Genomic DNA, 14163 nt, shown 5'->3' on the forward strand with positions numbered 1-14163 from the left:
CAAGTCACTCACTACCACATATGACACATGTCACCCCTTTTAATCTTTTTGTTTAAGTCTTTATACATTCTATAACTTGCAAATTCAATTAAGAAAATAAAGTGTTTCATTTCCATCGTAATAAAATAAAGTTGAACCAATTAATATTAATCACATAAACATATGAACTGAATTATATTAAAATTGTCTTTTCAACTAATAGACTTAAAATATAACTTAAACCAATATGTCATTTCATATCCTATAATCTTCATGTATATATATGTAACTAAATTCCTTTATCTTTTTCCCCAGTTCTACCCTCATTCTTTTTTTCCTTTTAAGTTTTAGCAATGAAACAATTACTTCGTATTTCATATCAAAAGTTTCAACTACTGAAAAACATACCTACATATGTAATAACCTAAATATGAACCCGTGCATCGAACGGGCTAAAAGGCTAGTTATTACTTATATAACGTGAATAGGACACGGCAAATTATTTGATTCATGGAAATTATTAATCATGACAGTTATTGATCAGTGTTTTTAATACTACCTCCGTTCTTATTATTTGCAATAAAAAGACATTATTTATGAAGCAGATGATCAATGTTTCTATTTCTAATAATTTGCAACAACGAGGCTAGCTTTTTTAATGAGGGATAAAATATTTTAATTTTGCAAATAGTAAAAAACGAAGGTAGTACAATGTTACAAGCTAGTCATCAATCGGCAATTCCCTTTGTGGGGGTAACAACAATCAAATAGAACTAGGTTTTAGAATATCCAATGGTATTATTTTGGAAATCTGCACCAATAAAAAAAAATAGAATTAGAATTCAGAATATATCCAATGGTATTGTTTGACTGTTAATTTCGAATTGACGTTTCATACCACAAACTAGTATTCTAAAAAAATTTAAAATTTTAAAAAAAAAAAAAAAAAAAAAAAAATCATAATAAAAAATTACTTCGTACCTTCTCACTTGAAGTGCAGTACTAGGTAATTTAATTCTTATGCTTCTATACCACATAATTTCACTCTCCATCAGACCCCTACATATTCCTCTACGATCTTCATTAATCAGCAAAAAGCCAAAAGATAATTACGTAAAATATTTGTTAAGTTCAACTTTACTTAAAACTGTTGTAGAATGTAGACAGCAGATGTTACTCCAATACTCCGTATTTATGCAGCCTAATTATTGGAAATTCTTTCATGTGAAGTTGCTCAGAAATTTCGTGATCGAATAAGGTTAAATGAAAATTATTGATCGCAAGATGGACCTATCAAAGATACGTTTATTTCTTGAATTCTGTACTGTCACCTTTATAAACAAATGTTTGTCAAAAAAAATCATTGATTGAGTGAATAGGCCTATCTATACTAATCTATTAACAAATGTTCCTAACTTTCTAATAAAAGATATGTAAAAAATCTTATAAGGATTTCGCTAGTTAAGAAAAATACTTTTTATATAAAATCGGGTAGAATCGTAAATCGAATCATATGACATACATGAATCGTAAAATCATAAAATTCTAAGATTTAAATTAGAATGTTAATAACAATGAATAGAAGTGAAAATCGCGAAATTTAGAGTGTTTAAAAAAATAATTTAAAGTGCACTTTTTTTTGTTTTGGAAGATTTAAAGTGCACAAAATCATTTCATTGAAAATTGATAGTGTTATCATAGAAAGTGATTACTATACTTATTAGTTCCTCCGTCCCAAATTAGTTATACATTTTTTTTATCACGTTTACAGTTTACCCAAATACTTAAATTTATTCGTAATTATCTTAAACTATGAATAAATAAAAATTAAAAAGTTTAATTACACTATGAATAAATAAAAATGAAAAAGTTTAATTACACTATGAAAAGAAATCTAACAAGATCCTAAAAGTACATTATTATGTAATTTCTTATGATCAATATATAACAAAAGCTAGTACGAGTGATTTCAAAAGAAATGTTATTATAATAACTATATACTTATTAATTTCTTAACTTTTACTTGTAATATCTTTCAAGACAGAGTTACACATAATTTAAAACGAAATATTAGCTAAAAGCTGTCTTCGGAGTATAATTTTACCAAATATTTTCGATAATGCATTTAAATTAAGAGTAATTTGATAGTTGTTGGCCATTCTATTCACTTCATTTTCTTGTTTGTAAATTAGGAGAGTGCACTTTATATCAAATCTCGAATATATATATATATTTCACTTTCAAGACTATTAAAGCTATCTAAGGTACATTCATTCATTTTGTCGATTATTGACGGTCACTGGTGGATCATAGGCCACAAAAAATAAAGGTTAAGGTTTAATCTCCTAACCTTTTACTTAAAGATAACAATAATTTACCACTATACGTCTATGCTACAACTTTATATACAATAATATAATTGCTCCGTATTAGGGTCTGTTCATATTTACTTATTTTCAGTTCAGTTCAGATCAGTTCAGCTCCAATCAGTTCAGCTCCAATCAGTTCAGTTCAGTTCAGCTCTTAATTTCCCTCTCTCATTTCAGTTCAGTTCAGTTCCAATCAGTTCAGTTCAGTTCAGCTCCAATCAGTTCAGTTCAGTTCAGTTCAGTAAATATGAACAGGCCCTTAGTTATCAAATTACATATAATCAACAACTCAAAAATACTTAGGGAGGTCAGATTCTTGCCTGCCCAAACAAAGATCCGCCCCTTATTGCAATTTGCTTCTTTCCCAATTGAGTGTACAAGAAATACTAATAACAACACTTTTGACACTGACAACTTTTCTCAAAAACTTACAAGTTTACTGATAGAATAATCTAATAAACAATGGGCTAGTATAACACCTTATTGGGCTATTAGTACTATCTAATATCTATAGACAATAAAGACTTGGCTTAAGCTTGGGCTTGTTATTGGGCTTTGATTCATCTGTCCATTCCTTACATGTTCTGGAAGTAATATTGAAGTTTCTCTCATGAAGTATCAATATACATTTACTGTGTATAATTATTCTCAATATTGTACTTACTAATAACAATTACAACTACGGGTCTGTTCTCTTACGTTGAAATTCAATTCAGTTCAGTTCAGTTCAGCTAAGCTCCTAATTTCCTTCTCTTATAAAATATTCATTTCAGTTCAGTTCAGCTCAGCTCAGCTCAGTTCAGCTGAGTTCAGTCAATGAGAACAGGCCCTACGTAGAAGTTCATTACTAATCAATGTTGATAGGGCAACTGATGAATGATGGCTTAGCTTTTTTGCTCGATCAAAATTGATTTATGTCATGTTGTCCACTAATATCAATACTTCCTTTGTTTTAAAATAAATGTCCCACTTTAACTTTTACATTATTTATATGTGGGATATTTGTTAGAATCTAGTTTCTATGTATTAATTTCTTATAATTTATAGAAATAAATAAAAATACTGGACAGAGTTCTATATAAACAAATATATCCATCAAACTAGAGTATTTACTCGTATTTCAAAGCCATGATATCAATTGAGGAGTGAGGGGATGGAGAGATGGTTGGTCCCTCCATCTCCCCCCCCCCCATGTGATGGGGGTTCGACTCCTCACAGCCCCACTCCTGAGATAGGATGGGGCCCCTCCCCGTAGTTTACCGGTAAAAAAAAAAAAAAAAAAAAAAAAAAACACCTCATTGAATAAAAAAAAATGCTATTAGTAAGGCCCATGCCATAATCAGGCCTCATAGTAGATCTGCCTTGGAATTGTCTAGACATTGAAATGTGTAGTTATAATTTTCTTTCTAACTGAAACATTAAAACTAAAAAGGAGGAAAAAAAAATCTTAGTCGCCTGCCTAAAAAATTAAAATATCATAATTAAAAAATCTTAGTCGCCTGCCTAAAAAAAACTAAAATTAAAAATAAAAAAATAAAAAAAACTTAGTCGCCTGCCTAATTCTCTGTTCACATATGAGTACAAGTAGGGGTGAAACAAATTTGGGTTAAAACCGAACCAAACCGAAAACCGAACCGAATAAGAAATATGGTTCGGTTTTTTTTCGAAAGTGGTTTGGTTTGGTTTTGAAAAAAAAAATATTTCGGTTTGGTTTCGGTTTTAGAAATTGAAAAACCGAAAAACCGAACATAACCGAAATTTCAGGCCCAAAAGCCCCCTAGCCCAACACTTTTACCCTAAGTATATAAAGGAAAAAAAAAAACCCTAATCCCTCACTTCCTCATCTGACTCTCAGTCTCTCACCTCTCCTTTCCTCTTCTTCTCCTGATCTCACCTCTCCGCCCTTTCTCTCTCCTCTTCTCAGAATCTTAGTTCTTCCTCTCTCTCCTTTCCTCTTCTCAACTCCGTCCTTTCTTTCTCCTCTTTGATCTCTTCTCCATCACTATGTTCTCCTCTTTTCCCCACCAGCCCACAGCGAACAAGTTTATTTACAACGTTATTAAGCCATCAACTGAGTAGCTAAGGTTTTTCATGTCAAATTCATCCATGAAAACACTAGATCTAGTGTTTTCATGGTCGAACTTGACCTTTAAAACCCAAATTCGAGGTTTTTCGGTGGAATGTGAGGTATGTCCTCTTTTTCTTAATTTTAATTTGATTTGAATTTTTTTTCCTACTTTATTTTTATGGTGGCGTAGCCGTGTAGATTGAATTGCAGTGGTGATAGGTAGTTGTGGGTCGATCTAGGGTTAGTGTTTGGGTGGAAAGGATGAAGGGTGGTGAAATAAGGTGGGTTGTGGGTTGTGGTGGGTGCGGATCTGGGTTAGGGGTGGTGATAAGGTGGTTTTTGGTGGTTGTTGTGGGTGGTAGTGGTGATAGTTTCTATGGGTGGTTAGTGGTGGTTAGTGGGCATTGTTGTGGCCTGTGGGTGGTTAGTGGTGGTAGTTTCGATGGTTTTTGGTAGGTTAGGGTGGGTGGTAGGTGGGTTTTAGGTGGGATGTTTGTATGGTTTGGTTTGGTTCGATTTTAATTGGTGTGGTTTGGTTCGGTTTTTTTGTAAAATGTGATGTTTAGGATGCTTGAGAGGAAAATTCGGTGCGGTTTGTTTTTTTTAGGAAAACCGAAATTTAGGTGGTTTGGTTTGGTTCGGTTTCAAAGCTAAAGTGGTGCGGTGTGGTTTGCAAAATCAAGAAACTGAAATTTGGTGGTTTGGTTTCGGTTTGGGCAAAAAACCAAACCGAAAACCGAACTTTCACCCCTAAGTACAAGTGCTTGTTAGAATCATTTAAGCGGTCTAACTATAGCCTTGTTCTTTTGAGCTACTATGGTATACTCTACTTTTGCTGAAATATATTCTACTCTGCTCTGCTTAGTAATAAGCCGCTTTGCTCTCTAGAAGTTGTTTTATTCTGCTAAAATCTACTCTGCTTTGCTCAGAAACTCAAAAGAGCAAAGCTTGACAAAACGACATGCATTATAAGTCACATCTAAAGGATTACACATACATGGGCAATAAAATGGCTAAAGATGTCTATTTTACAAGTCAATCTCTACATGTGATCATGTCTAAAATAACATTGGGACATCAATATACCCTTAAATTAACTTTTAGGTTTTAGGTTATACCTTTTGCTTAGTAGTGTAAAATAGTAAAGAGAGAATCTAGTTTAATGAAAGAAAGATAAAAACACGTGCGGACTGATCAGGTAGTTCGGATCTAGTGCATGCACAGTAAGTAGCTTTTTGGTAATAATGTTGTTAAATGTTAATGTCTCCCTAATTATTCCATCTCTCGAGGTTATTCATTCACTATTTCCATGCACACTTCATGTGTTTTACTGTATCTATTTACTACTCTGTACTACTATTAATGACAGTAATTTGCCACTTAATTAAAAAATTACTGCACATTAATACAACAAACAAAAACAAACAAATAACAAAAGCAACTAAATATTTTGTACTCACTCGTATGTTGCACTCATTTGGCGGGTTCTACCCTAATTTTTGGGTATATACATTTATACTTCATAAAATGTAATTACTCTGTAACTATCATAAAATGCCTAGTTTATTTCTCCACTAGTGAAAAAGTCTCCCCTAACAACTTCGCAAGCCTAATTATATACGAAATATAATTTTAAGAGCTAATATTAATTCTTATATGTGGATGGTCACATAGTGTGCTCAATCATCATAGGAGTTACTTCAATTCGTTATTAGTGTATGATAATAGAGATTATTTGGTAAAGGGATTACTTCGTTAGTGTTATAAGATCACGTAGTCAGTTTTATAGAGGTTCACTTAATTAGTGTTATTTCTATCATATCTTTTCACAAGATATGTTACATAAATAAATCACAATAATATCCTAGAGTATCCAGAAAATCCCTAATATGTTATAAATTAAAGAGAAAGAGGAGAAAGTAGGGTAGAGAATAGATCAGTCAATATTATTCCATAGAGTGAGGATATATATACATACAGTATAACTAGGGTTTGCTTAGATAACAATAAACCCGGGATCTAGAACATTCCAGAATGATAAAGGAGGATAATGGATATCCACACAATATTTCATAACACTCCCCCTTGGATGTCCATTATCGAAGAGTGTGCCTCATTAAAACCTTATTAGGAAAAACCTTGTAGGATAAAAACCTAATGAAGGAAAAAGAGTACAACATTCTTCGTAATACGCTTGAGATGCTGCCTCATTAAAAACCTTACCAGGAAAACCCAGTGTGGGACAAAACCATGGTTAAGGGAAAAAGAGTGCAGCGCGTATTTTCTCCCCCTGATGAATACAAAACTTGAGATTATCTAGTGCTGCAGTGAATCCAATATGGCCTGGCTAGGTGTCTTCTCATATGACGCAGAATAGTATCATTCCTCGATCTTCGATCCTCCTAAACTGAAATAGCATCTTCAAGTCTTCACGTAAACATGTGAAGTGTCTTGATTTCACCATACATGTGTTTATCTCTAATATCATTATTTCAAATCTCTGTTCAATAGTTGATTTAAAACTTATGCGGTTATGACTTCTGCTGGAAGTCGTTATTGATGATCATTATTTGATCAAACATTCTTTAATAATAATATGATGTCAAAACTTGATATTATCAATGTCGTTCTTCAATCTCATATGAATTATAATATGAGACATATAATTATATACGCTAACCATGGTTCTTCTGGACCATAAGAAAACATTCTCACACATAAGTATTCCATTGATATTCGTTAGACGTTTCATAATTGACACGATAGCTCTCTTGCAAACATGAATAGTAAATCTCATTAACTCTCATATGCTCAAATTTCAGGTTGAGATGTCAATGATTTAGTCACACTACAACAAATCATCACTTGTGCCACGAATTATGCCACGGGAATTCCAAATTCGTGGCATAATTTCATCTAGCCACGGGAAAAATGAACTATAATACAATACCTAAATAAGAGGATTAATTTATGCCACGGGCATTTATTTTCCCGTGGCAATTATCTCACTTGTGCCACGGATAGCGCTTTTCTCGTGGCAAACTTTACATTTGTGCCAGGAGTAGCTCTTTTCCCGTGGCAAACTTTACTTATGTGTTACGAATAGTTTTTTCCCCTTGCAAACTTTACACTAGTACGTGTCACAAATAATAATTTTCCCATGATAAGCATACACTTATGTGACTTTTTTTTTTTTCCAAACAATGACTACAAGTGATATCACTAATCACTAGTTTTTTTTTGTTTGAAAGATCACTAATCACTAGTTGAAAAAACTTAAATGACACCAAAGCAATGCATTAGTTTTCCATTCTTTTTGCCATCATCCAATTCAATTTCACAATCTAGGGTTTTATCCTTAATTTTATTCTCAATACACTCATTTTAGGTTTCACCTAAACGCATATAGTGAACTATTGTTTATAGTTACCGAACTCGATTTTGTTGCTATGGAATTATACTAATAGAAAAAAGAAAAAAGACTTTTAGAGAAAGACACCAATTTTTAGTGGATGCGTAGACTGAAAAAAAAAACCCCATAAAATGTGGTTAATAAATAAAAATCGGATTAGACATAAATAATCCGTTAAATGAGGATCGGTGCCCAAAAAATTCAATGGTAGCGTTTTTCATTTGATCGGTATTTTGATTTTGAATTTGATTTTGATTAGTAGTATTATTTTTGTTCCTTTTTTTTTTAGTCATTCATTCTTACCCCAATAGTTCAATACGGCAATACTACCCACCTATGTAGGGATGGCAACGGGTCGGATCTGGACCGGGTCCGGATGGACCCGGATCCAGATCCGTTTTTGTATGTAAGATCCAGATCCGATCCGGATCCGTCGGGTCTAGAAAATGAAGACCCGGATCCGGATCCGTCGGGTCTAACGGATCCGGGTCCAATATATTTTGCCTAATTTTTTGCAAAAAATGTAATGTTTGGGTAAAAAAAAAATTTCAAACTTACGTTGTTGGTTATTAAGTTCAACCCCAAATTAACCAACTTATACACTCATATTTTGAATAAAAATTAAAAACAACAAAAATAATACGATGTTACATATGAGCTAGTGAAAAATCAACGATGATGTATATAATATGAGCATCCAAAATTCATCTCTTGAAAGGGTTAATCTTTATCATTACTAACATTATCAACATTTTAAATAAAGAAACAAACAATTTTAGTTTTTTTTTAATAGGAAAAATAAAAAAACGGGTCCACGGATCTAGATCCGGGTCTAGGGCCCAGACCCAGATCCAGATCCGTTTTTGTCAGCAGGACCCAGATCCGACCCGAATCTGTCGGGTCCAAAATTTGAAGACCCAGATTCGTGAAAAACGGATCTGGATCCACGAATCCGGATCGGGTCTAGATCATTGTCATCCCTACACCTATGGCTATTACATAATTTTTTTTTACCGAAGTAGTGACTATGCGGTAATTTTTTTTTTTTTTTTTTTGAAGGAAATGAGGTAAATGGTAATACCCACTTATGCAGTTATGCGTATGCTTCATCTTTCTCCTCTCAAAATCACTGTATTATATCTCTCGTAAAAAGAAAAAACCCCTCCTGTACTTCATCTCTCTCATCTCAAAGTTTTTCAAGTACTCAATGACTCCATCTTCCTCATCACCTCCACAACTTCCTCACCTCCATGCCTGATTGCCTTCCTCCATTTCACGGCCTTTGACACATCATCCTCGACTATCGTCTGCAAGTCCTGGATTCAATTTTTACGATTAATAAGGTAGAATGCGAATGAAATTTCCTCTAGATCGAAAATATGCAGCCTTAATTCGAGGAAAATTGAAAATTCCAGACTGAATTTCGAACCAATTTCAGGGGTTTCATGCCATAATTCAAGCAAAAACAAATTCGAATCAAATTCGAGGTTAGGGTTTCTGGTTTATTTAGCTTTGCGTTTTTTCGGGGCTTTTTTTAGTCCAATTATTCATGTTAAATGCTTTGATTTCTCGGGGTTAAATTGATGCAAATTGCTCAGCGGTTAATTTGGATGAATCCCGTTTCCCCCAAAATTCTATTTTTTTCTGAGTAAGGTGAAACAGCTTTTGAATCTTGTTTATATATATATAAATTTTCTAACTTTGTGTTTCATTTTGCATGATTTGTGTTTGAGTTTTTTTCAATTTAGTTTCGCGTGATTGAACTTGCAATTCTATTTTAAAGGTGAAATTCCCTTTTTTTCTTCTTTTAATTGGGTTGTCTACGTCAAAAACAGTTTCATCAACTATTCAACTGGTGTGTCAATGCTGCCACCCTCTGAGAACTTCTGAATTGTTAATTCTTTCAACTCCTTAAGTCCCTGTTAGGAGTTTTGAGTTCAACATAAAGGAAGCAACACTATAATCCGTATTAGTAATACTAATTACAGATTTAGGTCAGCTATTTTACCAGAGAATATGGTATCTGATAGACAAGAAGTGTCTGCATATCTTGGTAAGCGTCTTGCATGAATCTGTATAACTGACCCAAGTTTGAATTCTTCTGTATGCTATCTCTTGCTGCTGCTACAAGCTTGTTCCTTAAAAGCTGTTTCAAAAGCCAGTAAATCATCTTAGAATCGCATCTCTTAGATTTCAAAATCTACTTGTATAAATGTGGGAGTTCTACTCATGCATGAGAATATGAGATGCTTGTTGATTTCAGGTTCAAAATTAACTGAGGTTTCTGCATAATAGTTGTTTTTAGTTCCCAATATTTGGGCAACAAATTAAGCCATTTACATTTATAACAATATATAGTCACGTTAATAAGGTACCCTGTGAATGCCCAACTTGAAGTGTTTCTAACTAGTCCTGTATGCTTTATTTGAAAAAAAATAAATAAATTATATAGCAGCCTGTCATTGTTTTTAGGCCCATTTTTATTATCCTGCACTCATGCTAGTCCATATTTCCAGCTTCATTAGGCAATGGTGTTGATCGATGGTCACAAAGAAAATGCTTTTCATATAAACAGGTTTCAAATATTGTTTGTAGTTGTATCACTATTAGCCAAGTCATGAGTGAATGATACCCGGTGTTTGAGAGAAGCCACGTAATACCCCGAAACTTTGAAAATAAATATTTTAATAATTTATTCAATTATTTGAATTAGGAGCCAAAATTAATTTTTGGCGCCAAAAATAAGTATTTATTTTAGTACATAAAATCAATAATAATTAATTATTTTGGTTAGTTCATATTTTATGATATACAACTATTTTAGTTTGATATTATCTAATATTTTTAAACTATGATTTCAAAAAACAAAAAAAAAAAAAAAAAAAAAAAAGAAAGTTGGCCGTGAGAATTGGATGATTCTTTTATCTCCAACAACCCTTGTTAGGCTAAGTATCTTAATCTATATTACTTCCTATCTTATCTCCCTAACCAATTAACACCTATCTTACTTTTTCTCTAATATCTTTCATTAGTTTCTTTTCCACAAAAATTAACCTAGACTAAATTTCACTCATATTCATTTAACAAACTTACATTTATCATGTTCCCATGTTAATCTCAATCCTCCTTTAACTCTATCTTACTACCCCTTAAACACTATAAATAGACCCTTCATTCTTCCCACTTATTCACACCAAATCAGAAATTCTCTTCTCTACTCTCCATCTCATCACCCCTTCTTCTTACTCTATCTAGCTTAAATAAACTCTGCAACCCATAACCAAGTTGTTGCCACCGAACAACCACCTCTTCCGCCACCAACGACCACCCAACTATACTAATAGCACTATTTTGATAAAGGTTAATATTCAGGTAGTTCATGCACAATAGAATGATGTTTTTGGTTTTGTGTTATTTTGTTAACCTTATATTAATTAAGGTTATTTTATTTGTGTAGGAGGAGTCTCCCGATCGTGGTCAAGTTTAGTAGTCGTACCTTTTTGTTCTCGTGATCAAGGTACGTATAGGTGGCTAGGTCCTTGATACAATTTTTGAATGCGTGTTTTGTATAATGTTTGTTTTAATGATTGTTTGAATAAATGTTGCGTATGAATATTTAAGTTAACAATTTTCATGACAAGTTAAAGTATATAATTTTATGATTTGAAGGTTTGATCTATAAATGTTGATCGATTTAATAAAAGTTGTTTGATTTATAAATCACTTGGTTTAATTAATTTGTAGCTCATTGTGAGCCTGAGTATTTGATATTTTAATTGTCCCTCTACCTGGAACTGGTTAAGTAAGACCATGAGCTTTGTATGATCTGGTCTTTCCTCGAGTATAGAATAACTTGCTTGGGGGGTGTGCACACTTAGGTGAGGAAAATTGGTTTAGAAATATATCAAAAATTGAGAAGTTTATAAATTGGAAATCTATTGGTTTAGAAAGTTTAATTTTGGAAAATGACTCGTGACAGGTTTAAATTTAAATGGTTATTTCGAAAGCGTGTTTGCCTAATAAAAGTATTTACATGCCTTGCACTTATACGAACTTAGCGTTTTTGCTAATCTGTTTTCCTTTTTGTTTTGGTTCGCCCTGTTTACCATTTTGTTAAGCCGTCTTGATTTTAGGTGTGAAGTTGTTCGTACGCATACTAGAGTCGGGATTGGGATCACATAGATAGGAATTAATTTTATTTATGTATGGACAAGTTTTTATTGGTTTATTTTGAAACAGTTATTATGGTTATTCATATTATTAATAAAAGTTAGTTATTTTTCCGCTGCAATTTGAGTAATTAATTAAGCCTTACATTTTCACGTGGCGGTAATACGCCCAAGTCTATCTCTACGGTATTTGTATACGTATAAATATAGTATTTTTGTAGAGGGAGATTTGGGGGTGTTACAAGCCAAGCTTCTTGTATGCATGGGAGATTGTGGAACGACTCCATTTGAGGGGGGTATACCTATAAGACCACAAAATATGACCTGTGGAATGTCAATTTGACAAATAAAAATAAGCTTTATAAAACTTTAAACTAAAGTAGAAAATCAAATCTTACTTCAAACATCATGAAGAAATTAGATTAAATCCTGGGATAGAATGCTTACCAGAAAACCAAGTAGAATACACTATAAACTCCTTGATGATAGTCCAATTTGAATAAGCACCAGAAGACCATGGATTTGGACTGAAAAGACGCCTAGGAATCCCATCTGGAACATTATGAGTTAGTATTTTTTTTTTAGGTACTTTCACAATTCGTATCTTTATAAAATCTAAATGTTTTTTTTTTTTATAAATTTTGTTATATTTTTTAATCAAATTATCTATGTTTCCTGAATTTGGTGATGGATGTTTGTTATGTATATCTGCATTTTGAATATAATTTATGGTCATATGTGATATAAGTGGTTGTTGATGAGCAATTGATGGTAGAAATTGGTGCCTTCACATTTACACTTTGCGAGTTTTTTAACCTTTGTTGATATAATGTGTTCTGAAACAAATTAAATTGTGGTGAAGGGTGAATATTGACAATCACCATTATCCTTGCCAATGCAACATATGCTAAATCGCGAGATTGATGATTTGCGATTTTAGTTCAACCGATTCATTACAATGAAATTGTTTGATGAGAAAAAAGTTAATTGAGAGGGGATGTGAACTTATTATTAAACTTGCTCCTTTTAAATTTATCAGGGATTGTAGCAGCCACTGTGACTTCTCAACCCCTTGCTCTGAAAAGGAACTCTCTCTTCCAAAGAGGCTTGCAGCCACATAACTATAGTCTTCCAGTGCTCCAAAAACGGTTACCCATAGTATGTGCTTTAAAATCAATAATGAATTAAATTAAAAAAAATTCTTCTTTTTTTTAGGGTGAGATTTTAGATAGAATGTGTAGTTTGCTACGACTAATCAAGCAAAGAAAACCATGAAATTTGCTCTGTTGTGTCTTTGACATGAATTTCTGTCATATTTTCTACTCTTTGCGTGCTCTGATTGTACCTTTTGGTTGTACATGCAGGCACTTGTTTCAGCAGCAACTAATGGGAGTAAAAATATTATCTTGGACTGATAATGGTCCTCATGAGAGGTGGAAGAAAGAATGTTCTTGTGGATGTGCTGGAATCTTTAATGCTCCTGTTGCTCTATCACTATTTGCCAAAATATTTGAAGAGGTATGCATTCATAACAGAAGTAGAAGTGGCTTAGGATGGTCAGAGAAAGCAAGATGTTTTAGATGCTCGAGGGTTTGCCACTGTTGTTGTATTTGGGCGCTGTTGTTGCTGCTACAACTACTGTTGGAACATTGCTATTGCTTCTGCTTCTGTCTTGTTGATTATTACTGCTTCAATTGTAGTGTACTCTTAAGCATTTTTTTTTTCATTTTTTTGGATGAACAGTGTATATTTACAAGCTATTAATGAAAATATCTAAGTTTTATGTGTATATATGCACTAAGTCAGTTGATCAATTTGGGTGAACAAATGCAAAATCGGTGCCTAATTGCTATTTTCTACTAGTGTTAGTAGCCACAGTAAAATTTATTGAATCATAGCTTATTAGCGAAGGTAGTATTTTAATGATATTTATTAGCCACGATAGAATTTGTGGCAAATAATTTATTAGCCACATTAATATTTGTGGCAATGAATTTATTTGCCACGTGAATACTCGTGGCACAAAATTTGAAATTTGCCACGACATTCGTTTTCCCGTGGCAAATTCCTAGCCACGGCCTCTTGTGCCACGAGAGTAAATTTCAAAATTCCCGTGGCTAAATTACATAGCCACGGGAATTTTAAACTTGTGCCACGTTTTTACTC

General features: G+C 33.0%; 1 protein-coding gene across 4 annotated transcripts; it reads left to right on the forward strand.

Moving 5' to 3' along the window:
* Nucleotides 1-8862: 8862 nt before the first annotated feature.
* Nucleotides 8863-13788, forward strand: LOC110724327 (dihydroorotase, mitochondrial-like). Of its 4 annotated transcripts, XM_021903752.1 has the most exons (5): nt 8863-9315; nt 9664-9881; nt 11286-11345; nt 13037-13155; nt 13362-13788. In XM_021903752.1, the coding sequence occupies exons 2-5, from the start codon at nt 9845-9847 to the stop codon at nt 13410-13412; spliced, it is 267 nt and encodes an 88-aa protein (XP_021759444.1). In that variant the 5' UTR covers nt 8863-9315; nt 9664-9844; the 3' UTR covers nt 13413-13788. The 4 variants fall into 4 exon arrangements, 1 of the variants encoding a protein (XP_021759444.1); XR_002511952.1 differs by lacking the exon at nt 9664-9881 and having other exon boundaries at nt 8866-9315; XR_002511954.1 differs by lacking the exons at nt 9664-9881; nt 11286-11345 and having other exon boundaries at nt 8865-9315.
* Nucleotides 13789-14163: the final 375 nt, after the last annotated feature.

Source organism: Chenopodium quinoa, unplaced genomic scaffold (assembly GCF_001683475.1).
Source record: "Chenopodium quinoa cultivar QQ74 unplaced genomic scaffold, ASM168347v1, whole genome shotgun sequence".
Lineage (NCBI taxonomy): Eukaryota > Viridiplantae > Streptophyta > Magnoliopsida > Caryophyllales > Amaranthaceae > Chenopodium > Chenopodium quinoa.